Source organism: Coregonus lavaretus (genome assembly GCF_964263955.1).
Source record: "Coregonus lavaretus genome assembly, chromosome: 34".
NCBI classification, from domain to species: Eukaryota; Metazoa; Chordata; class Actinopteri; order Salmoniformes; family Salmonidae; genus Coregonus; species Coregonus lavaretus.
Window position 1 is genome coordinate 18,229,157 of NC_140021.1, and position 27,266 is coordinate 18,256,422.

The 27,266-nt window shown below is 44.3% G+C and overlaps 1 protein-coding gene across 1 annotated transcript in view; it reads right to left on the reverse strand.

Annotated features, from left to right (window-relative positions):
• plppr5b (phospholipid phosphatase related 5b) overlaps nt 1–27,266 on the reverse strand; it is a gene marked incomplete at both ends in the record, with an annotated part of 91,269 nt that overhangs the window by 57,876 nt on the left and 6,127 nt on the right. Inside the window, one exon of the mRNA XM_084151890.1 lies at nt 8,937–9,069. Within this exon, the coding sequence (XP_084008016.1) occupies nt 8,937–9,069 (133 nt within the window). The remainder of the gene's footprint in view (nt 1–8,936; nt 9,070–27,266) is intronic.

Sequence of the window (27,266 nt, forward strand, 5' to 3'; positions counted from 1 at the left end):
AACAGTTTTGAAGGACTTTTTTTTATCAATTAGTATATTTGAGTTTAACCACAATATTTGTTGCAATATTTGTTCTGTTGTTTCTGGAGGATTAAATTGAAATTGCAACCAACTTTCTATGGCTTGTTTTAGAAATAGTGATATTTTGGGGATTATTTCCTTTTCAAATACCTGAAAGTGAGGGGTTGTAATCTGAATAAAGTGAAAAAAGGCCATTCTTGAACATTGGGTGAGACAATCTTACTAATTTGCTAGAACCAGTTTGGATTTAAGTACAACATTTGTATGACTGAAGCTTTTAGTGATAGGTCTAATGCTTTAATATTTAATCATTTCTGTCCTCCGAATTCATACTCATTATATAAATAGGCCCATTTAATTTTGTCTTGCTTGCCGTTCCAAATAAAATGGAATATTTTTTTCTCATATAATTTTAAAAACGGTTCGCTAGGCGTAGGCAAGACCATAAGCAAATAGGTAAACTGGGATAATACTAAAGAGTTAATCAGGGTGATTTTTCCACAAATGTACAGTTATTTACCTTTCCATGGTAGCAAGATCTGATCTTATTTTAGCTAACTTTCTATTAAAATGTATTGGAGTGAGATCATTTATTTAATTTGGGATATGTATTCCGAGTATATCCACATCACCGTCAGACCATTTTATTGGTAAACTACATGGTAATTTAAAATTTGTATTTTTTAGTGATCCAATACGTAATATAGTACATTTATCATAATTTGCTTGTAATCCAGAGAGGTTAGAAATGTATCTAGATCCTCTATGAGGCTGTGGAGGGATTCAAGTTGTGGATTTAAAAGAAAACATGAATCATCAGCGTACAATGACACCTTTGTTTTTAAGCCCTGGATTTCTAATCCCTTGATATTATTGTTGGATCTGAGTTTAATAGCTAACATCTCGATGGCCATAATAAATAGATATGCCGATAGTGGACAACATTGTTTCACTCCTCTTGACAGTTTAAAACTTTCAGAGAAATAGCCATTATTGACTATTTTACACCTAGGGTTACTATACATGATTTTCCAGATTCTCCAATATTGAAATGCTCCAGGCATTTATATATAAACACCAGTCGTACTTTATCAAATGCCTTTTTGAAGTCTGCAATGAATAGCAAGCCTGGTTTCCCTGATTTTTCATTGTGTTCTATTGTTTCCAGTACTTGCCATATATTATATCCAATTACAGTGGGGGAAAAAAGTATTTAGTCAGCCACCAATTGTGCAAGTTCTCCCACTTAAAAAGATGAGAGAGGCCTGTAATTTTCATCATAGGTACACGTCAACTATGACAGACAAATTGAGATTTTTTTCTCCAGAAAATCACATTGTAGGATTTTTAATGAATTTATTTGCAAATTATGGTGGAAAATAAGTATTTGGTCACCTACAAACAAGCAAGATTTCTGGCTCTCACAGACCTGTAACTTCTTCTTTAAGAGGCTCCTCTGTCCTCCACTCGTTACCTGTATTAATGGCACCTGTTTGAACTTGTTATCAGTATAAAAGACACCTGTCCACAACCTCAAACAGTCACACTCCAAACTCCACTATGGCCAAGACCAAAGAGCTGTCAAAGGACCACCAGAAACAAAATTGTAGACCTGCACCAGGCTGGGAAGACTGAATCTGCAATAGGTAAGCAGCTTGGTTTGAAGAAATCAACTGTGGGAGCAATTATTAGGAAATGGAAGACATACAAGACCACTGATAATCTCCCTCGATCTGGGGCTCCACGCAAGATCTCACCCCATGGGGTCAAAATGATCACAAGAACGGTGAGGAAAAATCCCAGAACCACACGGGGGGACCTAGTGAATGACCTGCAGAGAGCTGGGACCAAAGTAACAAAGCCTACCATCAGTAACACACTACGCCGCCAGGTACTCAAATCCTGCAGTGCCAGACATGTCCCCCTGCTTAAGCCAGTACATGTCCAGGCCCGTCTGAAGTTTGCTAGAGTGCATTTGGATGATCCAGAAGAGGATTGGGAGAATGTCATATGGTCAGATGAAACCAAAATATAACTTTTTGGTAAAAACTCAACTCGTCGTGTTTGGAGGACAAAGAATGCTGAGTTGCATCCAAAGAACACCATACCTACTGTGAAGCATGGGGGTGGAAACATCATGCTTTGGGGCTGTTTTTCTGCAAAGGGACCAGGCGACTGATCCGTGTAAAGGAAAGAATGAATGGGGCCATGTATCGTGAGATTTTGAGTGAAAAAGATTTTGAGGATGAAACGTGGCTGGGTCTTTCAGCATGACAATGATCCCAAACACACCGCCCGGGCAACGAAGGAGTGGCTTCGTAAGAAGCATTTATAGGTCCTGGAGTGGCCTAGCCAGTCTCCAGATCTCAACCCCATAGAAAATCTTTGGAGGGAGTTGAAAGTCCGTGTTGCCCAGCGACAGCCCCAAAACATCACTGCTCTAGAGGAGATCTGCATGGAGGAATGAGCCAAAATACCAGCAACAGTGTGTGAAAACCTTGTGAAGACTTACAGAAAACGTTTGACCTGTGTCATTGCCAACAAAGGGTATATAACAAATTATTGAGAAACTTTTGTTATTGACCAAATACTTATTTTCCACCATAATTTGCAAATAAATTCATAAAAAATCCTACAATGTGATTTTCAGGATTTTTTTTCTCATTTTGTCTGTCATAGTTGACGTGTACCTATGATGAAAATTACAGGCCTCTCTCATCTTTTTAAGTGGGAGAACTTGCACAATTGGTGGCTGACTAAATACTTTTTTTCCCCACTGTATGTCCATGTAAAAAACTTGTCTGATTAGAATGAATAATGTCCGACAATACCTTTTTAATTCTATGTGCTATACATTCTGCTAGAATTTTATCATCACAACACTGAAGTTTAAGGAGCCTCCAATTTTTTAAAATGGACTGGATCTTTATATTTTCCACTTGTATCCTGTTTCAGTAATAATGAAATCAGACCTTCTTCTTGACCTTCTTCATTCTCCTTCTTGGTAAAATAGCCCTTTCACAGCCTAGAGGTGTGTTGGGTCATTGTCCTGTTGAAAAACAAATGATAGTCCCACTAAGCCCAAACCAGATGGGATGGCGTATCGCTGCAGAATACTGTGGTAGCCATGCTGGTTAAGTGTGCCTTGAATTCTAAATAAATCACAGACAGTGTCACCAGCAAAGCACCCCCACACCATAACACCTCCTCCATGCGTTACTGTGGGAGATACACATGCGGAGATCATCCGTTCACCCACACCGCGTCTCACAAAGACACAGCGGTTGGAAGCAAAAATCTCAAATTTGGACTCGACCAAAATACACATTTCCACCGGTCTAATGTCCATTGCTCGTGTTTCTTGGCCCAATCAAGTCTCTTCTTCTTATTGGTGTCCTTCGGTAGTGGTTTCTTTGACCATGAAGGCCTGATTCACACAGTTTCTTCTGAACAGTTGATGTTGAGATGTGTCTGTTACTTGAACTCTGTGAAGCATTTATTTGGGCTGCAATTTCTGAGGCTGGTAACTCTAATGAACTTATCCTCTGCAGCAGAGGTAATTCTGGGTCTTCCATTCCTGTGGCGGTTCTCATGAGACCCAGTTTCATCATAGCGCTAGATGGTTTTTGCGACTGCACTTGAAGAAACCTTCAAAGTTCTTGAAATTGTCCGGATTGACTGACCTTCATGTCCTAAAGTATTGATGGAATGTCATTTCTCTTTGCTTATTTGAGCTGTTCTTGCCATAATATGGACCTTGTCACAACACAACTGATTGGCTCAAATGCATTAAGAAGGAAAGAAATTACCCAAATGAACTTTTAAGAAGGCACACCTGTTTATTGAAATGCATTCCAGGTGACTACCTCATGAAGCTGTTTGAGAGAATGCCAAGAGTGTGCAAAGCTGTCATCAAGGCAAAGGGTGGCTGTTTGAAGAATCTCAAATATAAAATATATTTTGAGTTGTTTACCACTTTTTTCGTTACTTCATGATTCCATATGTGTTACAGTGGCTTGCCAAAGTATTCACCCCCCTTGGCATATTTCCTATTTTGTTGCCTTACAACCTGAAATTAAAATTGGGGTTTGTATCATTTGATTTACACAACATGCCTACCACTTTGAAGATGCAAAATACAGAAAACTTGAGCATGCATAACTATTCACCCCCCCAAAGTCAATACTTTGTAGAGCCACCTTTTGCAGCAATTACAGCTGCAAGTCTCTTGGGGTATGTCTCTATAAGCTTGGCACATCTAGCCACTGGGATTTTTACCCATTCTTCAAGGCAAAACTGCTCCAGCTCCTTCAAGTTGGATGGGTTCCGCTGGTGTACAGCAATCTTTAGGTCATACCACAGATTCTCAATTGGATTGAGGTCTGAGTTTTAACTAGGCCATTCCAAGACATTTAAATGTTTCCCCTTAAACCACTTGAGTGTTGCTTTAGCAGTATGCTTAGGGTCATTGTCCTGCTGGAAGGTAAGCCTCTGTCCCAGTCTTAAATCTCTGGAATACTGAAACAGGTTTCCCTCAAGAATTTCCCTGTATTTAGCGCCATCCATCATTCCTTTAATTCTGACCAGTTTCCCAGTCCCTGCCGATTAAAAACATCCACAGCATGATGCTGCCACCACCATGCTTCACTGTGGGGATGGTGTTCTCGGGGTGATGAGAGGTGATGAGAGGTGTTGGGTTTGCGCCAGACATAGCGTTTTCCTTGATGGCCAAAAAGCTCAATTTTAGTCTCATCTGACCAGAGTACCTTATTCCATATGTTTGGGGAGTCTCCCACATGGCTTTTGGCAAACACCAAATGTGTTTGCTTATTTTTTTCTTTAAGCAATGTCTTTTTTCTGGCCACTCTTCCGTATAGCCCAGCTCTGTGGAGTGTACGGCTTAAAGTGGTCCTATGGACATATACTCCAATCTCCGCTGTGGAGCTTTGCAGCTCCTTCAGGGTTATCTTTAGTCTCTTTGTTGCCTCTCTGATTAATGCCCTCATTGCCTGGTCCGTGAGTTTTGGTGGGCGGCCCTCCCTTGGCAGGTTTGTTGTGGTGCCATATTCTTTCAATTTTTTAATAATGGATTTAATGGTGCTCTGTGGGATGTTCAACATTTTCTGATATTTTTTTATAACCCAACCCTGATCTGTTCTTCTCCACAACTTTGTCCCTGACCTGTTTGGAGAGCTCCTTGGTCGTCATGGTGCCCCTTGCTTAGTGGTGTTGCAGACTCTGGGGCCTTTCAGAACAGGTGTATATATACTGAGATCATGTGACAGATCATGTGACACTTAGATTGCACACAGGCAGACTTTATTTAACTAATTATGTGACTTCTGAAGGTAATTGGTTGCACCAGATCTTATTTAGGGGCGTCATAGCAAAGGGGGTGAATACACTTTTCCGTTATTTATTTTTTAGAATTTTTTGAAACAAGTAATTTTTTCATTTGACTTTACCAATTATGACTATTTTGTGTATGTCCATTACATGAAATCCAAATAAAAATCAATTTAAATTACAGGTTGTAATGCAATAAAATAGGAAAAATGCCAAGGGGAATTAATACATTTGCAAGGCACTGTATTTCATAGTTGTTATGTCTTCACTATTATTCTACAATGTAGAAAATATTAAAAAATAAAGAAAAACCCTTGAATGAGTAGGTGTTCTAAAACTTTTGACCGGTAGTGTATATCTTTGTTGATGAAGCAGGCTTCAACCTGGCCAAAACTCGGCGCCGTGGACAACGTGGGGAAACATCTCCATGTGAGCAGCTACAGTATGTCTGAAGATGGTGAGGTAGGACGTAGGCCATTACTTGGATCCTACAATGCTGCACACCTCATTGGGCGGCAGGTATTCTAGCGGGTAGGAGCGTTGGGCCAGTAAGCAAAAGGTTGCTGGATCAAATCCCAGAGCTGACAAGGTAAAAATCTGTTGTTCTGCCCCTGAGCAAGGCAGTTAATCCACTGTTCCCCGGGCGCTGTTGATTAAGGCAGCGGCTCTCTGATTCAGATGGGTTGGGTTAAATGTGGAAGACACATTTCAGTTGAATGCATTCAGTTGTACAACTGACTAGGTATCCCCCTTTCCTTTCCTCATTGTGTTTCTCAATGAAATTGAATAGGCCTGTCAAGGTGAAGGGGTCACATATGTCATTGTGTGGGACAATGTCAGGATCCACCATGCAGAGGTGGTTCAGGCATGGTTTTGGGCCCATCCCCGATTTGTGACCCTATACCTGCCCCCATACACTCCTTTCCTCAACCCTATTGAGGAATGTTTTTCAGCATTGAGGTGGAAGGTGTACGATCACCATCCCTATGAGCGTGCCACCCTCCTTCTGGCCATGGATGAGGCATGTGACGACGTCAATGCAGACCAATGTCAAGCTTGGATTCGCCATGGAAAAAGGTGCATGAACAATGAGGCCATTCACTGTGCTGTGGATGAGAATTGATGGCCAAATGCTCAAGAAAGTCTTGATGCAAATTAATGCGTGCTAAACGTTATGTTTTAATTTCATTCATTTACATTTGATTTATTAATTTTTATTTACATTTGATTACAGACAGCACACCTATGTTGCAAAATATCTGAAAAAACTGTTTCTGCATGAATTATTGTAGAGGATGTCTTCATTGATCACACCTTTGATTACACATTGGATAGATATTACGGAATTATAGATTTTCTGTCAATTTTGTTGGGTAATGTAAGTGTATTGCCTAATGTGAAAACTGTGTAATCTACTGTAATTTACAGTACTGTAGCGTTTCACTTTAGCACCAAAGAGAAAAAAATAAACGGTAACATACATAACACTACATAATACTACATAATCTCCTGCTTCTGCCTCACGCTGCTGAAACAGGAGATGGCTCCTGCCCTATGAGCTGTTCCGGCTGGCACAACCCAATTCTCGTGCAAGGCCACCCACCTACATGATACAACACATAATACAGTGTAAATTACAATACAAAATATATCAAAATGTCTGTCTCTTCACAGTCCCGTTGTGCCGTTAGGTGTTTTTTTATCTGGTTTTTCAATCAGATTTTTTTGCTAGCTTGGGTTACCTGGGGTGGCAGAGAGTTCCATTTATTCATGGCTCTATTTTATACTGTGCGCCTCCCAGCCTCTGTTCTGGACCTGGGGACTGTGAAGAGACCTCTGGCTGCATGTCTTGTGTGGTACCGATGAGTGTCTGAACTGTATGCCAACTGCTTGAACATCAACACATCACACAAAGACTAATAGTGATGCAGTGAGAAATAATAAGTTGGATTTCTCCAAACTGAAGTGGCTTATTTGTGAAGCTATTGTATGCACTGCAAAGTCTTCCTTTGTGTAAGAGTATGTCTTAAGGAGTTCTCTAACAAGTGCACATCAACGCTCTGCCTTGAACCTTGAAAATCTGGTGAGACAACAACAGCAGTGTCTCTCCAGGGTGCCTTTCATCTCGCTGAGAATTTATACTCCTAACACCCCTCCATCTAGCTACCAATAGAGGGGTGCACTCTAAATAGCTGATCCTTTCACAATCAAGGTTCATGAGAGGGTGGAGAAATGCAAAGACTTAAAATCAGGTGGAAAAGTAAGAGTAAGAGTTAAGAGCGAGCTTGTTGTCATGACCCTCGGATATGTTCAAAATGTAATATTTTCCCACAGAGCATTGCAAAGTGAGTCATTATCAATGGAACTCTAAATAAAACAGAAAGATGGGATGGAAGATGGCAGGTCGTGAGATGACTAGTGAGATTACTTGCACGCACACACACACACACACACACACACACACACACACACCTGTGTTTCTCACCTCTCTATAATATGAACTGACTAAACAAATCATGGACAGGGTATAGATGAGAAAAGAGACAGAATCCAAGAGCAGTCAATCAGAAAGTAATCTTCCACAGCACGATAGCTATAGTACATGAGAGAATACAATTATGTTATATCACTGTGATACAGTACCTCTATCTTACATTTGTAAGTACGTGCAATCTTTTTGTTAACCTGTACTGGGCTGGAGAAGTACACTACCATGCTCTGCAGACAGGTGTCTTTGACCTGTGTTGAAATTATCCCATTCTCACTGCAGTCTGCTAGGGAGGCTTAGATGAAAGTAGTATCCCCATCTGATCCCAATGGACAATGCCTTTAAAACCTCTGACACAAATCCCTTGCTCTAGTGACCTCAGTCATCCATACCTCTACAGCAGGTGGCCGTGTTAGCTTCTGCTGGCTACTGGGGCAGACATTATCTGCAGAACTAACTGTAACACCAACATAACAGCAATGGCCTACCGTCTGACAGTCTAACAAAAACAAAGTTGGTCGGTTAGACTGAGTTATCCATTTAACATCCTATATGATGTTTTAGATTATGTCATTTAGAGCAACCTATAATTCATACATATTGTGTATAGTGAGTAAAGGGAGGTTTAGCTGCGAAAGCTCAGAACAGTAAATAATTGTTACAGTGAGAGGAATTGTGGTGTAAATTAAAGATTTAACAGGAAAGAGAGAGAGAGGGTGGGAGGGAGGAGTTTATTCCCTCAGGGATCAGGGTGATATTCCTTTTGGTTTCTGTAGTCTTATCTAAAAGAGGAACTTTTGCGTGAGAGCAGAGGAGACTACATACAGTACTGACTGTACCATTCCTTTCCAAAGGATCCCATTCGTTCCCCTCAGGGCACGTGACAGTGTACGTTTCTGTATGAGGAGACACTGGACATATGGAGCTAGTTTTCAAGGACAAGACAGAGAGAATTTAATGTATGCAATATATGTCAATAAACAGAGGCTTTTATCCGAAGCACAACCTTGTCATTGCACAATTGCCGACTGAGCCACAAAGTTGACTAATGTTTAGATAATATTTAGTCTGTAAGACGTACCCAGAAAGCGAAAGGTCCTGCGCACCAGAGGGTTGAGGTAGCAGCAGTCTCCTGTCAGCATGGTCTTCTCCTGACTGTCCAGCTCTTTGGACGAGTATTGTATCAAGAACAGGACGGTCTCTGAGATCATGATCTAGAAAATAAAGGGGAACAGAAAAGACAAATGAATGATAAACATAAGTGTTGAGTCATGAATCAAATATGGTTTAGTCAGTAAATCCATCACCTCTAACATACTGTAACTCCCAACACACGCACACACAACAAAACAGCATCATAATCTCTCTGAGAGACTGTACACTTCTCAATGGCTGACATCTGCTAGGCACCAGCTCTACTTACTGAGAGACAAGACACAAGTTTTTATTTTATTTTTTAGTACCTTTATTTAACTAGGCAAGTCAGTTAAGAACAAATTCTTATATACAATGACGGCCTACACCGGCCAAACCCTGACGACGCTGGGCCAATTGTGCGCCACCCTATGGGACTCCCAATCACGGCCGGTTGTGATACAGCCTGGAATCGAACCAGGGTCTGTAGTGACGCCTCTAGCGCGGAGATGCAGTGCCTTAGACCGCTGCGCCACTGTGTGTGTGTGTCTGTGTATGTGCGTGGGTTTGCGTGCACGCACGTGTCTGTGTGTGCGTGTGTGTGTGCATGTGTGTTTGTGTGTGTGGTCATTAGGGTTAAAAGGTGAGCAGCAGGTGAATTCCTATTTAAAGAGTATGACACAGTACACTGATGATCTAGAGTGGGTGTAATAATATGATTCCAACACTGTAATAAACAAAAACAAATGATAGCATGTATGTTTCATTGGTGGTATTTACAGGATAGCTTAAAGGCATAAGGATAATGCCTGCCGATGCCTGGTTCTTCAGTCCATGGGTTGGGTTGAGAGGTTAGTCTAAAAAAAGTTATATCCTTGAGCTGTTAACATTTACAGAGGAGTGAAACTGTATAATTAGAATCACATTTGCAGTTGCCATTGGTGACAGACAGAGGGAGAGAGCAGAGGAAGAGAGAGAGAGAGAGAGAGAGAGAGAGAGAGAGAGAGAGAGAGAGAGAGAGAGAGAGAGAGAGAGAGAGAGAGAGAGAGAGAGAGAGAGAGAGATTTAAGCTAATTAAATACTGTAGATGGTAGGGATATGCATCTTTCCCTTTCAAGATGATTTGATACATATCCAGGTACATGAATCCCAATATGATACAGGAAAGATACGTTTTAGTTTGAAATTATTCGGGGCAATTCGGTTTGATTAGAGAGCAAATTGATGCGATTTGGTTCAATGCGATACAATACTATTCGAGGCATTAACATTTGTTGCATAAACACATTCATTTTCCATTCTAAATTAAAATCTGCTGCTGATGGAGCTCATGAGCTGGGCCTCTCTGAGCTGGATCTGTCTGAGCTGACTTATCTGTGTGTGTGTGTGTGTGTGTGTGTGTGTGTGTGTGTGTGTGTGTGTGTGTGTGTGTGTGTGTGTGTGTGTGTGTGTGTGTGTGTGAGAGTGTGTGTGTGTGTGTGTGTGTAAATTATGTATATGTCTATGGTGTAATTAGGCACCTGTGTAATTAGGCACCTGAGCTGAGCCATAAGAGAAAATGGGCATCTACCACCCCATTATCTGATTTGGGGGGGGCAATGTTTGCTTTTTGTCCCCCCACTTTTGATCTGAAATCACCATCACCCACTAATATGTTTGACTTTTTTGTAGATTAAAACTGTTTGAGCTAGTAGTCTATCAATATTTGTCTATGACATAGTCAATGAATATCTAGCACAACTTTGGATTTCACCCTCATCTCAACATTTTTAGTAGACGTTTGGAAGTCTTTAGGAGTGAGCTTCTCTTCTCCTCTGCTTCAGCCATGCAGTGTGGGTAGCAAAAGAGATTACTGTTCTTGTTATGAAATTATCACCTTTATCCTGTATATCTAAAATCTAATGAACAGTAAACCCCGATCAGCAGGTATTGCCAGATTAGATTTGTATCTAGGTCCTGTGTAGCTCAGTTGGAAGAGCATGGTGCTTGCAACGCCAGGGTTGTGGGTTCGATTCCCACGGGGGGCCAGTATGAAAAAAACAAACAAACAAAAAACAATGTATGCACTAACTGTAAGATGCTCTGGATAAGCGTGTCTGCTAAATGACTAAAATGTAAATGTGTCTCGCGGGTATTTTAGGCTACTTAAAGCACAATTTTCAACGGCGCATTTGATAACATTAACCTAGCATATTACATTGGTTGTCAATCAACTAATAAAGCCTAATATTGGGCAAGCCATTTTACAAACATTTGAATGCTGTAGGTGACTCGCAGATGTGCAAGATCAGGAATAGGCCTACCTCTCGTTGGTCAGCGCACAAAGTTGCGCACAGCGTGCAGTTTGAATAAGCTCAGCATGCAAAATGGCTTGTAGATCAATGACTGTCAACACAGTTACATGCTCAGTTCCACACTGAAGGAGAGGATGCATCAGTTGTAACAGAAGATGAGAAGTATTTTCCAAAAGGTAGAAAGAAAGTAATATAAGTAAAACATTTTAGTGAACCGGCGATTCGTAACGATTGAATCAATTTTCTGACTGATGCATGCTATATTTGGATCGATTTTGGGTCCCGCAGACCGATGCACACATATCTTAAACATTTGATCCAGGGATGATGCATATCTGTGAATTGTTACATCCCTAGTAGATGAGTTTGCAGTGTTTGGTTTGCTATCATTGTAGTCCTTTTTAAAATGTATAAATTGGGCACATTACTTTTTAAATAGATATAAATAGATTTCCAGTCTGTTCCGGTAGACTTCCAGTCATTGTGCTATTGCTAATTAGCAATGGACCGCAAAACTACTGTACCTTCAAAATGCACACAGAGACAGAAAAATGTCCATGAATGAAGTATCCATGAATTTATCTGACTCTAGGTAAGTAGAAAAAGGGCTTGATTGCCAAAATCTCGCACTGTCCCTTTAAACCTGCAACCTTGTGGCTCCAATGTCCATATACACACACACGTACGCACACAGATAAAACACACACACACACACACACACACACAGGTCCCCAGGTTGCTGTTTCCGCTTCACTGGCCGCACAGATGTAACAGGATCTGTCAGGGAGTACAGTACTGTATGGGCCGTGGGGCTGCCAGGGAGTCAAAGGGTTCAACACTGGAACTTAGGCTTGTACTGTTTTCCCCCTAGCACAGGCGCTGCTGCCATGAGTGATTAATTTAACACTACTCTGGTGGAGGGAGGGGGAGAGAGAGAGAGGGAGAGAAATGGCCACAGCACTCAAGGGAGTGATTGAAAAAGCTTCTTCCACTTTTCCCAACGAACTAGTGGTTATCTCCACCCTGCTACCATGAAAATACTTTCACCCTGCCACCATACAGCGGGTGAATGCAAGCATTTCGCGAGACTGTGCCACAAAACCTAATGTCTACCTGGCCCACCACTCCACCCTGGACTTGAACAGCCTTTACGACCAGGTCCACCTCTACAAGGCAGCAATCCCAACTTTTGCCAGGACCCTGAAGGACGTCACCCTCAACCGTAGCCCCAGCACCTCACACAGGAGCAACAGAGCAACGGACACCCCGCCCAGACCAGCGAGACACCCTCCCAGACCTGCAAGACCCCCTCCTGAAGGACCTGCACCGAGAGAACCCATGCCAAGAGGACCTACACCCAGACCACAGCATCACCAGCCACACCCCAACCAGCTAAGACCACCTCAAGCAAACCCTGGCCACACCCTGTATAGGCCCCCCCATATCAGACCTATGCCCCTTCTGCCCACCCCATGCCCCCCTACCCCTGCGGCAAGGACCTCAACATGACAGCAGGACATATGCCCAGGCTGTGAGCAGAGCAACAGGCCCAACCCCCACTATTACACCCGCCCAAGCACCATCCTGCGACCTAAGAGGTATGTATCAGATGCTCAACATGCTCTGCTCACACCTACAGTGATGGTCCGGGCCTAAACCACACAAAAACAACACTAGACACTATGGAACAAAAAGCTTTTACTGTCTCATCCTGGAATATACAAGGTCTGAGGTCATCTGCCTTTGGCCTAAAGAGCAGGAACCCAGACTTCATCATGGAAATTGGAAATACAGACATTGTCATCCTACAAGAAACATGGTATAAAGGATACGGACCCACTGGTTGCCCTCTAGGTTACAGAGAGCTGGTAGTCCCATCCAAGAAATTACCAGGTGTGAAACAAGGAAGAGACTAAGGGGGTATGCTAATTTGTTATAAAGCAGACCATTTTACATCTGGCTAGACATTAATAAGGAAATTATCTCAACAGAGAAAAATGTCCTCATGTGTGCTACTCCCAATAGACTCCCCATACTTTAATGATGACAGCTTCTCCAAAGTGGTGTTGGGGGGAAATCCATGTACACAAACAACAAGTGTGTGGTTAAAATTGGCAAAAATCACACACATTTCTTTCAACAGAGCAGGGGGGTGAGACAGGAATGCAGCTTAAGCCCCACCCTCTTCAACATATATATCAACGAATTTGGCGAGGGCACTAGAACAGTCTGCAGCACCTGACCTCACCCTACTAGAATCTGAAGATAAATGTCTACTGTTTGCTGATGATCTGGTGCTTCTGTCCCCAACCAAGGAGGGCCTACAGCAGCACCTAGATCTTCTGCACAGATTCTGTCAGACCTGGGCCCTGACAGTAAATCTCAGTAAGACAAAAATAATGGTGTTCCAAAAAAGGTCCAGTTGCCAGGACAACAAATACAAATTCCATCTAGACACCATTGCCCTAGAGCACACAAAAAACTATACATACCTCAGCCTAAACATCAGCGCCACAGGTAACTTCCACAAAGCTGTGAACGATCTGAGAGACAAGGCACGAAGGGCCTTCTATGCCATCAAAAGGAACATAAAATTCAACATACCAATTAGGACCTGGCTAAAAATACTTGAATCAGTTATGGAACCCATTGCCCTTTATGATTGTGAGGTACAGTGAGGGAAAAAAGTATTTGATCCCCTGCTGATTTTGTACGTTTGCCCACTGACAAAGACATGATCAGTCTATACTTTTAATGGTAGGTTGTTTGAACAGTGAGAGACAGAATAAAAACGAAAAAATCCAGAAAAACGCATGTAAAAAATGTCATAAATTGTTTTACATTTTAATGAGGGAAATAAGTATTTGACCACTCTGCAAAACATGACTTAGTACTTGGTGGCAAAACCCTTGTTGGCTATCACAGAGGTCAGACGTTTCTTGTAGTTGGCCACCAGGTTTGCACACATTTCAGGAGGGATTTTGTTCCACTCCTCTTAGCAGATCTTCTCCAAGTCATTAAGGTTTTGAGGCTGACGTTTGGCAACTCGAACCTTCAGCTCCCTCCACAGATTTTCTATGGGATTAAGGTCTGGAGACTGGCTAGGCCACTCCAGGACCTTAATGTGCTTCTTCTTGAGCCACTCCTTTGTTGCCTTGGCCGTGTGTTTTGGGTCATTGTCATGCTGGAATACCCATCCACGACCCATTTTCAATGCCCTGGCTGAGGGAAGGAGGTTCTCACCCAAGATTTGACGGTACATGGCCCCGTCCATCGTCCCTTTGATGCGGTGAAGTTGTCCTGTCCCCTTAGCAGAAAAACACCCCCAAAGCATAATGTTTCCACCTCCATGTTTGACGGTGGGGATGGTGTTCTTGGGGTCATAGGCAGCATTCTTCCTCCTCCAAACACGGAGAGTTGAGTTAATGCCAAAGAGCTCGATTTTGGTCTCATCTGACCACAACACTTTCACCCAGTTCTCCTCTGAATCATTCAGATGTTCATTGGCAAACTTCAGATGGCCCTGTATATGTGCTTTCTTGAGCAGGGGGACCTTGCGGGCGCTGCAGGATTTCAGTCCTTCACGGCGTAGTGTGTTACCAATTGTATTCTTGGTGACTATGGTCCCAGCTGCCTTGAGATCATTGACGAGATCCTCCCGTGTAGTTCTGGGCTGATTCCTCACCGTTCTCATGATCATTGCAACTCCACGAGGTGAGATCTTGCATGGAGCCCCAGGCCGAGGGAGATTGACAGTACTTTTGTCTTTCTTCCATTTGCGAATAATCACACCAACTGTTGGCACCTTCTCACCAAGCTGCTTGGCGATGGTCTTGTAGCCCATTCCAGCCTTGTGTAGGTCTACAATCTTGTCCCTGACATCCTTGGAGAGCTCTTTGATCTTGACCATGGTGGAGAGTTTGGAATCTGATTGATTGATTGCTTCTGTGGACAGGTGTCTTTTATACAGGTAACAAGCTGAGATTAGGAGCACTCCATTTAAGAGTGTGCTCCTAATCTCAGCTCGTTACCTGTATAAAAGACACCTGGGAGCCAGAAATCTTTCTGATTGAGAGGGGGTCAAATACTTATTTCCCTCATTAAAATGCAAATCAATTTATAACATTTTTGACATGCGTTTTTCTGGATTTTTTTGTTGTTATTCTGTCTCTCACTGTTCAAATAAACCTACCATTAAAATTATAGACTGATCATTTCTTTGTCAGTGGGCAAACGTACAAAATCATCAGGGGATCAAATACTTTTTTCCCTCACTGTATGAGGTCTGCTCACCAACCAAGAATTCACAAAATGGGACAAACACCAAATTATAATATGCTACTTAGCAGACACTTTTATCCAAACGACTTACAGTCATGTGTGCATACATTTTTACGTATGGGTGGTCCCGGGGATCGAACCCACTACCCTGGCGTTACAAGCGCCATGCTCTACCAATTGAGCTACAGAGGACCACATTGAGACTCTGCATGCAGAATTCTGCAAATATATCCTCAGTGTACAACGTAAAACACAAAATAATGCATGCAGAGCAGAATTAGGCTAATACCCGCTAATTATCTAAATCTAGAAAAGAGCTGTTAAATTCTACAGCCACCTAAAAGGAAGCGATTCCCAAACCTTCCATAACAAAGCCATCACCTACAGAGAAATGAACCTGGAGAAGAGTCCCCTATGCAAGCTGGTCCTGGGGCTCTATTCACAAACACAAACAGACCCCACAGATCCCCAGGACAGCAACACAATTAGACCCAACCAAATCATGAGAAAACAAAAAGATAATTACTTGACACATTGGAAAGCAGAGCAAACTAGAATGCTATTTGGCCATAAACAGAGAGTACACAGTGGCAGAATACCTGACCACTGTGACTGACCCGAAATTAAGGAAATCTTTGACTATGTACAGACTCAGTGAGCATAGCCTTGCTATTGAGAAAGGCAGCCGAAGGCAGACCTGGCTCTCAAGAGAAGACAGGCTATGTGCACACTGCCCACAAAATGAGGTGGAAACTGAGCTGCACTTCCTAACTTCCTGCCAAATGTATGACCATATTGGAGACACATATTTCCCTCAGATTACACAGACCCACAAAGAATTCAAAAGCAAATCCAATTTTGATAAACTCCCATATCTATTGGGTGAAATACCACAGTGTGCAATCACAGCAGCAATATTTGTGACCTGTTGCCACAAGAAAAGGGCAACCAGTGAAGAACAAACACCATTGTAAAAAGAACCTATATTTAATGTTGAATTATTTTCCCTTTTGTACTTTAACTATTTGCACATCATTACAACACTGTATATAGCCACAATATGACATTTGAAATGTATTCATTCTTTTGGAACTTTGTGAGTGTAATGTACAGTTAATTTTTTATTGATTATTTAACTTTTGTTTATTATTTATATCACTTGCTTTGGCAATGTAAACATATGTTTTCCATGCCAATAAAGGCCCTTAAATTGAATTGAAATTGAATTGAGAGAGAGAGAGAGAGAGAGAGAGAGAGAGAGAGAGAGAGAGAGAGAGAGAGAGAGAGAGAGAGAGAGAGAGAGAGAGAGAGAGAGAGAGAGAGAGAGAGAGAGAGAGAGAGAGGGAGAGGGAGAGGGAGAGGGAGAGGGAGAGGGAGAGGGAGAGGGAGAGAGAGAGAGAGAGAGAGAGAGAGAGAGAGAGGAGGAAAAAGCTAAGGTCTGCTGTATCAGATCCTAGTTGAGGATACAGTGATAAAGAGCCTTCCATCTCCTCCTGCTCCTCCTCTCAGTGGAACAGAACAGCCCAGGGCCTTGCTGAGGCCCAACACTACTAGAATCGGTTACATCTAGGTTACACACATTGTGCTGCTCTCCAGGCAAACTATGCCACTTCATCAACATTCTCTATGTGCTTCACGGTCTCATGTTTATTTTGTTGGCTTCGAAATATATTTGTAAGGGTGTATAGTAAAGAATCTGATTAATGAGGATATTAAATACTATACTACAGCAGCATAGCTACTTCATAGGCACCATTGCACTTTTTTCGAATATTGCACAATTTCTGTGGAAATTACAATATATTTCGGTATCCACATATGTACAGTGGGGAAAAAAAGTATTTAGTCAGCCACCAATTGTGCAAGTTCTCCCACTTAGAAAGATGAGAGAGGCCTGTAATTTTCATCATAGGTACAGGTCAACTATGACAGACAAAATGAGATTTTTTTTCTCCAGAAAATCACATTGTAGGATTTTTAATGAATTTATTTGCAAATGATGGTGGAAAATAAGTATTTGGTCAATAACAAAAGTTTCTCAATACTTTGTTATATAGCCTTTGTTGGCAATGACACAGGTCAAACGTTTTCTGTAAGTCTTCACAAGGTTTTCACACACTGTTGCTGGTATTTTGGCCCATTCCTCCATGCAGATCTCCTCTAGAGCAGTGATGTTTTGGGGCTGTCGCTGGGCAACACAGACTTTCAACTCCCTCCAAAGATTTTCTATGGGGTTGAGATCTGGAGACTGGCTAGGCCACTCCAGGACCTTGAAATGCTTCTTATGAAGCCACTCTGTCACGGTCGTCTAAGGAGGACCAAGGCGCAGCGTTGAGGGTGAACATATTTATTTAATGAATGATCACACGATCAAAACAACAGACGAAAAACGTGATGTCTACGGTTTACACAACCAAATACGAACAAAACCCACAACCACAAAGGGAAAGACACAGTTTAAATATGGCTCCCAATCAGAGACAACCAGCCCCAGCTGACACTGATTGGGAGTCACTCAGGCCAACATAGAAAATACAAACATAGAACTACACACCCTGGCTCAACATAACAGTGTCCCCAGAGCCAGGGCGTGACACACTCCTTCGTTGCCCAGGCGGTGTGTTTGGGATCATTGTCATGCTGAAAGACCCAGCCACGTTTCATCTTCAATGCCCTTGCTGATGGAAGGAGGTTTTCACTCAAAATCTCACGATACATGGCCCCATTCATTCTTTCCTTTACACGGATCAGTCGTCCTGGTCCCTTTGCAGAAAAACAGCCCCAAAGCATGATATTTCCACCCCCATGCTTCACAGTAGGTATGGTGTTCTTTGGATGCAACTCAGCATTCTTTGTCCTCCAAACACGACAAGTTGAGTTTTTACCAAAAAGTTCTATTTTGGTTTCATCTGACCATATGACATTCTCCCAATCCTCTTCTGGATCATCCAAATGCACTCTAGCAAACTTCAGACGGGCCTGGACATGTACTGGCTTAAGCAGGGGGACACGTCTGTCACTGCAGGATTTGAGTCCCTGGCGGCGTAGTGTGTTACTGATGGTAGGCTTTGTTACTTTGGTCCCAGCTCTCTGCAGGTCATTCACTAGGTCCCCCCGTGTGGTTCTGGGATTTTTGCTCACCGTTCTTGTGATCATTTTGACCCCACAGGGTGAGATCTTGCGTGGAGCCCCAGATCGAGGGAGATTATCAGTGGTCTTGTATGTCTTCCATTTCCTAATAATTGCTCCCACAGTTGATTTCTTCAAACCAAGCTGCTTACCTATTGCAGATTCAGTCTTCCCAGCCTGGTGCAGGTCTACAATTTTGTTTCTGGTGTCCTTTGACAGCTCTTTGGTCTTGGCCATAGTGGAGTTTGGAGTGTGACTGTTTGAGGTTGTGGACAGGTGTCTTTTATACTGATAACAAGTTCAAACAGGTGCCATTAATACAGGTAACGAGTGGAGGACAGAGGAGCCTCTTAAAAAATAAGTTACAGGTCTGTGAGAGCCAGAAATCTTGCTTGTTTGTAGGTGACCAAATACTTATTTGCCACCATAATTTGCAAATAAATTCATTAAAAATCCTACAATGTGATTTTCTGGATTTTTTTTTCTCAATTTGTCTGTCATAGTTGACATGTACCTATGATGAAAATTACAGGCCTCTCTCATCTTTTTAAGTGGGAGAACTTGCACAATTGGTGGCTGACTAAATACTTTTTTCCCCACTGTATGTCTTTGGTTTGCAGTTGAACAAAACTAAAAAATCGGAATAATTTACTAAATGTTAGCTTATTCCGCAAAGAAATCCTAAAATGGCCCGGATAATATTATTGGCACCTTCTAGAAGTAGTTAAAAATTATTTGATTTCAAGCAGGTGATTCTCCTTTACTTTGGAATTGAACTCACCTGTGGTGAGTTGCAGGTGGCTGCAATATAAAAATCACTCATTCAACCAGTTTGACTAGAGAAAAGGACTAATTCTCCTGTTTTGTGTCACTGTGTGTGCCACAATGAGCATGGAGAAAATAAAGTAAAACAGAGAATTATCTGAGGAGGTCAGACACAAGATTGTAGCCAAGCATGGACAATCTCAATGCTACAAGTCAATTTCCAGAGACCTTGATGTTCCTGTTTCCACCATACGTAATGTTATCAAGAAATGTAAGCACCATGCCACTGTCGCCAACCACCCTGGACGTGGCCGTAAGAGAAAACTTAACGGAAGATTGCAGCGAAGGATGGTTCGAATGGTGGAGAAAGCACCCAAATCAACTGCCAAACAGATTCAAGCTGACCTTCAGACACAAGGTATGACAGTTTCAACTCACACCATCCTTCGCCTACTCAATAAAAGAGGGTTATATTGTAGGAGACCCAGGAGGACCCCACTGCTGAGAGAGAGACATAAAGCCCTACTGCAATTTGGCAAAACACACCTGAATATGCCAAAATCCTTCTGGGAGAATGTCCTGTGGACAGATGTGACCAAATTAGTGGCCAGCAATGAGTCTATATCTAAATCCCATTGAAAACTTGTGGAGAGATCTGAAAAAAGCAGTTGGGAGAAGGCACCCTCCAAATATGTGAGAACTGGAGCAGTTTGCACAAGAAGAGTGGGCTAAACTGCCAGTACAGAGGTGCAGGAAGCTCATCGATGGCTATAGGAAGCGCTTGATTGCAATTATTTTGACCAAAGGCTGGGCTACCAAATATTAATTCTAGGGTGTTAACAATTTTGTTAATGCCATTTCTGTTTGTTTTCTGATTTAAATTGATATATTAACTTTTGAATCAAAACAAAGGTTCTGTAATATTATTAATATTAAATACTTTGGTCAATTTCAACTTATTTTTAGGGAAAATTGTGAGTTACTTGAAAAAAGTGCAAGGGTGCCAATATGTTTGGCCATGACTGTACTTATTGTCCTGTTCAAGAGTCTTTATTCCATACCAACAGAGGAATAACATAACAAGATTAGATGGACATGTAAAGCTGCATTATAACTACCACAACGTCAATGCAAAGGACGTAATTACCATCCATACAATATGTATATAGGATATACAGTCACTTCAGAAAGTATTCACGTCCCTTGACTTTTTCAAAGTGGGCATAAAATGGAGTTGCTAGTTGTCTAGAAAGCACTGTGACCATCAGATGCAGGTACCATCAGTCCAGTAAAATAAAAAGCAAATGATTTGCTAATTATTTCAATTTATGCTCAGCTGTGTCTCGGAAGTGCTACACCAACTGATCTATTTTGTTACCAAAGCTTGAGTTTTGAAACATAATATGGCCTGTGAAGAACAATATTGTCAAGCCAGGCATTTAGACAATATGCTGTGATAATGCATTAGGCCTACTGCACAAACCTCTTTCCTACAGAACTGTTTTTATTAGGTTAATGTTACATTTTTTAAGTAATGTTTAAAACAAATCTGAGCGGTAGATCTCGGCTTGATTATGACTGTGAAAGTGATCTTGACTCAGAAAAGGTTGATGACCACTGCTGTAGACCACACTATTTACCGAGAGAGTTTTCATCTATATTTTTCGTAGCTGTCTACTTACCACCACAAACCGATGCTGGCACTAAGACCGCACTCAACCAGCTGTATAGGGCCATAAGCAAATAAGAAAATGCTCACCCAGAGGCAGCGCTCCTAGTGGGCAGGGATTTTAATGCAGGAAAACTGAAATCTGTCTTAACTCATTTCTACCAGCATGTCACCTGTGCAACTAGAGGCGAAAAAACTCTAGATCACCTTTACTCCACACACAGAGATGCATACAAAGCTCTCCCTCGCCCTCCATTTGGAAAATCTGACCATAACTCTATCCTCCTGATTCCTGCTTACAAGAAAAAACTCAAACAGGAAGTACCAGTACCAGAAGTGGTTCGATGAAGCAGATGCTAAGCTACAGGACTGTTTTGCACTGGAATATGTTTGAGGATTCATCCGATGGCGTTGAGGAGTTTACCACATCAGTCACCGGCTTCATTAATAAGGGCATTGACGACGACCGTATGTACATATCCCGACCAGAAGCCATGGATTACAAGTAACATCCATACTGAGTTAAAGGCAAGATTTGCCGCTTTCAAGGAGCGGGACACTAATCCTGACGCTTGTAAGAAATCCTACTATGCCCTCAGACAGAACATCAAACAGGCAAAGCGTCAATACAGGACTAAGATCGAATCCTACTACACCGGCTCTGACGCTCTGTCACGATCGTCGAAAGGAGGAGACCAAAGCGCAGCGTGTTGAGCGAACATCGTAGACTTTATTAATAAGAAACCACGATCAAAAACAACAAACCAAATATGACGAAAGTGAAGTCCAATACTGATATAGACTAACAGCAACAAGGAAACAAAAACCCACAAAACCAAGGTGAAACCACACAGTATAAATATGGCTCCCAATCAGAGATAACGAGCCGACAGCTGACACTCGTTACCTCCGATTGGGAGTCATATGACTAATCAACATAAAACCCAAACATAGAAATGAAACAACTAGATCCCACATAGAAATACACCCAAAAGAAAATGACAACCCTGGCTCACAACTAAGAGTCCCGGAGCCAGAACGTCACAGTACCCCCCCCTAAAGGCGCGGACTGCGACCGCGCCTCACAACCCCACAATAGGGGAGGGCTGGGTGGGTGTTGCTCCCCGGAGGCGGTTCCGGCTCCGGGCTTGACCACCACCCCACTATAGTTACTACCCGCTTTCTTAACCTCCTCCCAATGACCACCCTCCACTTAAACCCACCTGGATTAATGGGCAGCACCGGACTAAGAGGCAGCACCAGGCTAAGGGACAGCACCTGACTAAATGGCGGATCCTGGCTGGCTGGCTCTGGCGGATCCTGGCTGGACGGCTCTGGCGGATCCTGGCTGGACGGCTCTGGCGGATCCTGGCTGGACGGCTCATGGCTGGCGGAAGGCTCTGGCTGATCCCGTCTGGCGGAAGGCTCTGGCTGCTCCTGTCTGGCGGAAGGCTCTGGCTGATCCGGTCTGACGGAAGGCTCTGGCTGCTCCTGTCTGGCGGAAGGCTCTGGCTGATCCTGTCTGGCGGAAGGCTCTGGCTGATCCTGTCTGGCGGAAGGCTCTGGCTGATCCTGTCTGGCGGAAGGCTCTGGCTGATCCTGTCTGGCGGAAGGCTCTGGCTGATCCTGTCTGGCGGAAGGCTCTGGCTGATCCTGTCTGGCGGAGAGCTCTAGCGGCTCCGGTCTGGCGGACGGCTCTGAAGGCTCATGGCAGACGGGCGGCTTTGCAGGCTCAGTACAGACGGGCAGTTCAGACGGCGTTGGGCAGACGGACAGTTCAGACGGCGTTGGGCAGACGGGCAGTTCAGACGGCGTTGGGCAGACGGACAGTTCAGGCCCCGTTGGGCAGACGGCAGACTCTGGCCGTCTGAGGCGCACCGTAGGCCTGGTGCGTGGTGCCGGAACTGGAGGTACCGGGCTGAGGACACGCATCTCAGGGCTAGTGCGGGGAGAAGCAACAGGGCATGCTTGGCCCTGGGGACGCACCGTAGGCCTGATGCGTGGTGCCGGAACTGGAGGTACCGGGCTGAGGACACGCATCTCAGGGCTAGTGCGGGAAGCAGCAACAGGGCATGCTTGGCCCTGGGGACGCACATAAGGCCTAGTGCGGAGAGCAGCAACAGGGCATGCTGGACCCTGGGGACGCACATAAGGCCTAGTGCGGAGAGCAGGAACAGGCCGGGCTGGGCTGGCGACGCGCACCGTATCCCTGGTGCGAGAGGCCGGAACAGGCCGGGCCGGGCTGGCGAAGCGCACCGTATCCCTGGTGCGTGGAGTAGGAACAGGCCGGGCTGGGCTGGCGACGCGCACCGTATCCCTGGTGCGAGTGGCCGGAACAGGCCGGGCCGGGCTGGCGAAGCGCACCCTATCCCTGGTGCGTGGAGCAGGAACAGGCCGGGCTGGGCTGGCGACGCGCACCGCATCCCTGGTGCGAGTGGCCGGAACAGGCCGGGTCGGGCTGGCGTAGCACACCGTGGACCTGGTGCTTGGAGTAGGAACAGGCCGGTCCGTACCGGGAACACACACCACTGGCCTCAACCGAGGATCAGGAACGGGCCGGACCGGACTGGCAACACACATCAGTCCTTCACGCCGTGCCACAAACACTTCCCTCCCTCTACTCGCCAATGGCTCCCGTACTCCGTTAGCCTTCTCTCCTTTTCTCCCTGTGGCAGCCTCCTGCTGCCCAGCCGCCCAAGCCATGTGCCCCCCCCAAAAAACTTTTTGGGGTTGCCTCCCGTCCTTCCGACGATGGCCCTGCCGATGCCGTTGCTCCTCTCCTGCCAGGTTCTCCCCCTTCATCGCCCTCCGGTACCGGACGGCCTCCTCCTGGGTAATATGTCCCCAGCCGAGGAGGACATCCACCAACGTTCTCTCCTGACCCGGCGCCTCCTCCCATGTCCAGACCCTTTGCTCCTGGACGCGCTGCTTGGTCCTTTTGTGGTGGGTTTTTCTGTCACGGTCGTCGAAAGGAGGAGACCAAAGCGCAGCGTGTTGAGCGAACATCGTAGACTTTATTAATAAGAAACCACGATCAAAAACAACAAACCAAATATGACGAAAGTGAAGTCCAATACTGATATAGACTAACAGCAACAAGGAAACAAAAACCCACAAAACCAAGGTGAAACCACACAGTATAAATATGGCTCCCAATCAGAGATAACGAGCCGACAGCTGACACTCGTTACCTCCGATTGGGAGTCATATGACTAATCAACATAAAACCCAAACATAGAAATGAAACAACTAGATCCCACATAGAAATACACCCAAAAGAAAATGACAACCCTGGCTCACAACTAAGAGTCCCGGAGCCAGAACGTCACACGCTCATCGGATGTGGCAGGGCTTGCAAACTATCATGGATTACAAAGGAAAACCCAGGCACGAGCCCAGTCGATCCTACCAGTCAAGCTAAATGCCTTCTATGCACGCTTCAAGGCTAGCAACACTGAACCATGCATGAGAGCACCAGCTGTGTGATCACGCTCTCCGTAGCTGATGTGAGTAAGACCTTTAAACAGGTTAACATTCACAAGGCCACAGGGCCAAACAGATTACCAGGACACGTACTCAGAGCATGAGCTGACCAGCTGACAAGTGTCTTCACTGATATTTTCAACCTCTCTCTGACTCTCTCTCTAATACTTACATGTTTCAAGCAGATCACCATAGTCCCTGTACCCAAGAACGCCAAGGTAACTTGTCTACATAACTATCGTCCGTAGCACTCACATCTGTAGCCATGAAATTATTTGAAAGGCTGGTCATGGCTCACATCAACACCATCATCACAGACACCCTGGATCCACTCCAATTCGCATACCGCCCCAACTGATCTACAGATGACGCAATCTCTATTGCACTCCACACTGCCCTTTCCCACCTGGACAAAAGGAACACCTAAGTAAGAATGCTGTTCATTGACTACAGCTCAGCGTTCAACACTATAGTTCCCTCCAAGCTCATCACTAAGCTAAGGACCCTGGGACTGAACACCTACCTTTGCAACTGGATCCTGGACTTCCTGACGGGACACCCCAGGTGGTGAGGGTAGGCAACAACACATCCGCCCTGCTGACCCTCAACACGGGGGCCCCTCAGGGGTGCGTGCTCAGTCCGCTCCTGTACTCCCTGTTCACCCACGACTGCATTGATGCGCACGACTCCAACACCATCATTACGTTTTCTGATGACACGACAGTGGTAGGCCTGATCACCGACGGCGATGAGACAGCCTATAGGGAGGAGGTCAGAGACCTGGCAGTGTGGTGCAAGGACAACAATGTCTCCCTCAGTGTCAGCAAGACAAAGGAGCTGATCGTGGACTTCAGGAAACGGAGGGCCGAGCACGCCCCCATTCACATCGACAGGGCTGTAGTGGAGCGGGTCGAGAGCTGAAAGTTCCCCGGTGTCCAAATCACTAAGAACCTATCATGGTTCAGGAGGCTGAAAAGATTTGGCATGGGCCCTCAGATCCTTAAAAAGTTCTACAGCTGCACCATTGAGAGCATCTTGACTGGCTGCATCACCGCTTGGTATGGCAACTGCTTGGCACTCGACCGTAAGGCACTACAGAGGGCTACCCTGACTATTTGCATTGACCCCCTTTTTATTTGCTCTCTTGCACCGTCTCTATGCACACTCACTGGACTCTACCCACACCATAACACCTACTACACTGACACTCCAACACACACACATACACACACAATTCATGCGCTAACACACACAAAACACACATGCATATTGACGCCACACACACACTCACACATAGACACTCTTTCACACTCTTCAAATATGCTGCTGCTACTGCTATTATCTATCCTGATTGCCTGGTCACTTTTACCCCTACCTACATGTACATATTACCTCAATTACCTCAACTACCTTGTACCCCTGCACATTACTCTGTACCGGTACTCCTTGTATACAGTGCCTTCAGAAAGTATTCAGACCCCTTGACTTTTTCAACATTTTGTTACATTACTTATTCTAAAATTGATTATATTGTTTATTTTCCACATCAATCTACACACAATACCCCATAATGACAAAGCAAAAATAGTGTTTCAGAATTTTTGCAAATTTATTAAAAATACAAAACTGAAACATCACATTTACATAAGTAATCAGACCCTTTACTCAGTACTATGTTGAAGTGCCTTTGGCAGCAATTACAGCATCAAGTCTTCTTGGGTATGACGCTACAATGGGAGTTTCTCCCATTCTTCTCTGCAGATCCTCTCAAGCTCTGTCAGGTTGGATGGGGAGCATTGCTGCACAGCTATTTACAGGTCTCTCCAGAGATGTTAGATTGGGTTTAAGTCCGGGCTCTGGCTGGGCCACTCAAGGACATTCAGAGACTAGTCCCGAAGCCACTCCTGCGTTGTCTTGGCTGTGTGCTTAGGGTCGTTGTCCTGTTGGAAGGTAAACCTTTGTCCCAGCCTGAGGTCCTGAGCGCTCTGGAGCAGGTTTTCATCTCTGTACTTTGCTCCATTCATCATTGCCTCGATCCTGACTAGTCTCCCAGTCCCTGCTGCTGAAAAACCTCCCCACAGCATGACGCTGCCACCACCATGCTTCAACTTAGGGATGGTGCCAGGTTTCCTCCAGACGTGATGCTTGGCATTCAGGCATAATAGTTCAATCTTGGTTTCATCAGACCAGAGAATCTTGTTTCTCATGGTCTGAGAGTCTTTAGGTGCCTTTTGGCAAACTCCAAGTGGGCTGTCATGTGCCTTTTACTGAAGAGTGGCTTCTGTCTGGCCACTCTACCACAAAGGCCTGATTGGTAGAGTGCTGCAGAGATGGTTGTCCTTCTGGAAGTTTCTCCCATCTCCACAGAGGAACTCTAGAGCTCTGTCAGAGTGACCATCGGGTTGTTGATTACCTCCCTGACCAAGGGCCTTCTCAACCGATTGCCCAATTTGGCTGGGCGGCCAGCTCTAGGAAGATTCTTCCATTTAAGAATGATGGAGGCCACTGTGTTCTTGGGGACCTTCAATGCTGCAGACATTTTCTGGTACCCTTCCCCAGATCTGTGCCTCGAAACAATCCTGTCTCTGAGCTCTACGGACAATTCCTTCATCCTCATGGCTTGGTTTTTGCTCTGACATGCACTGTCAACTGTTGG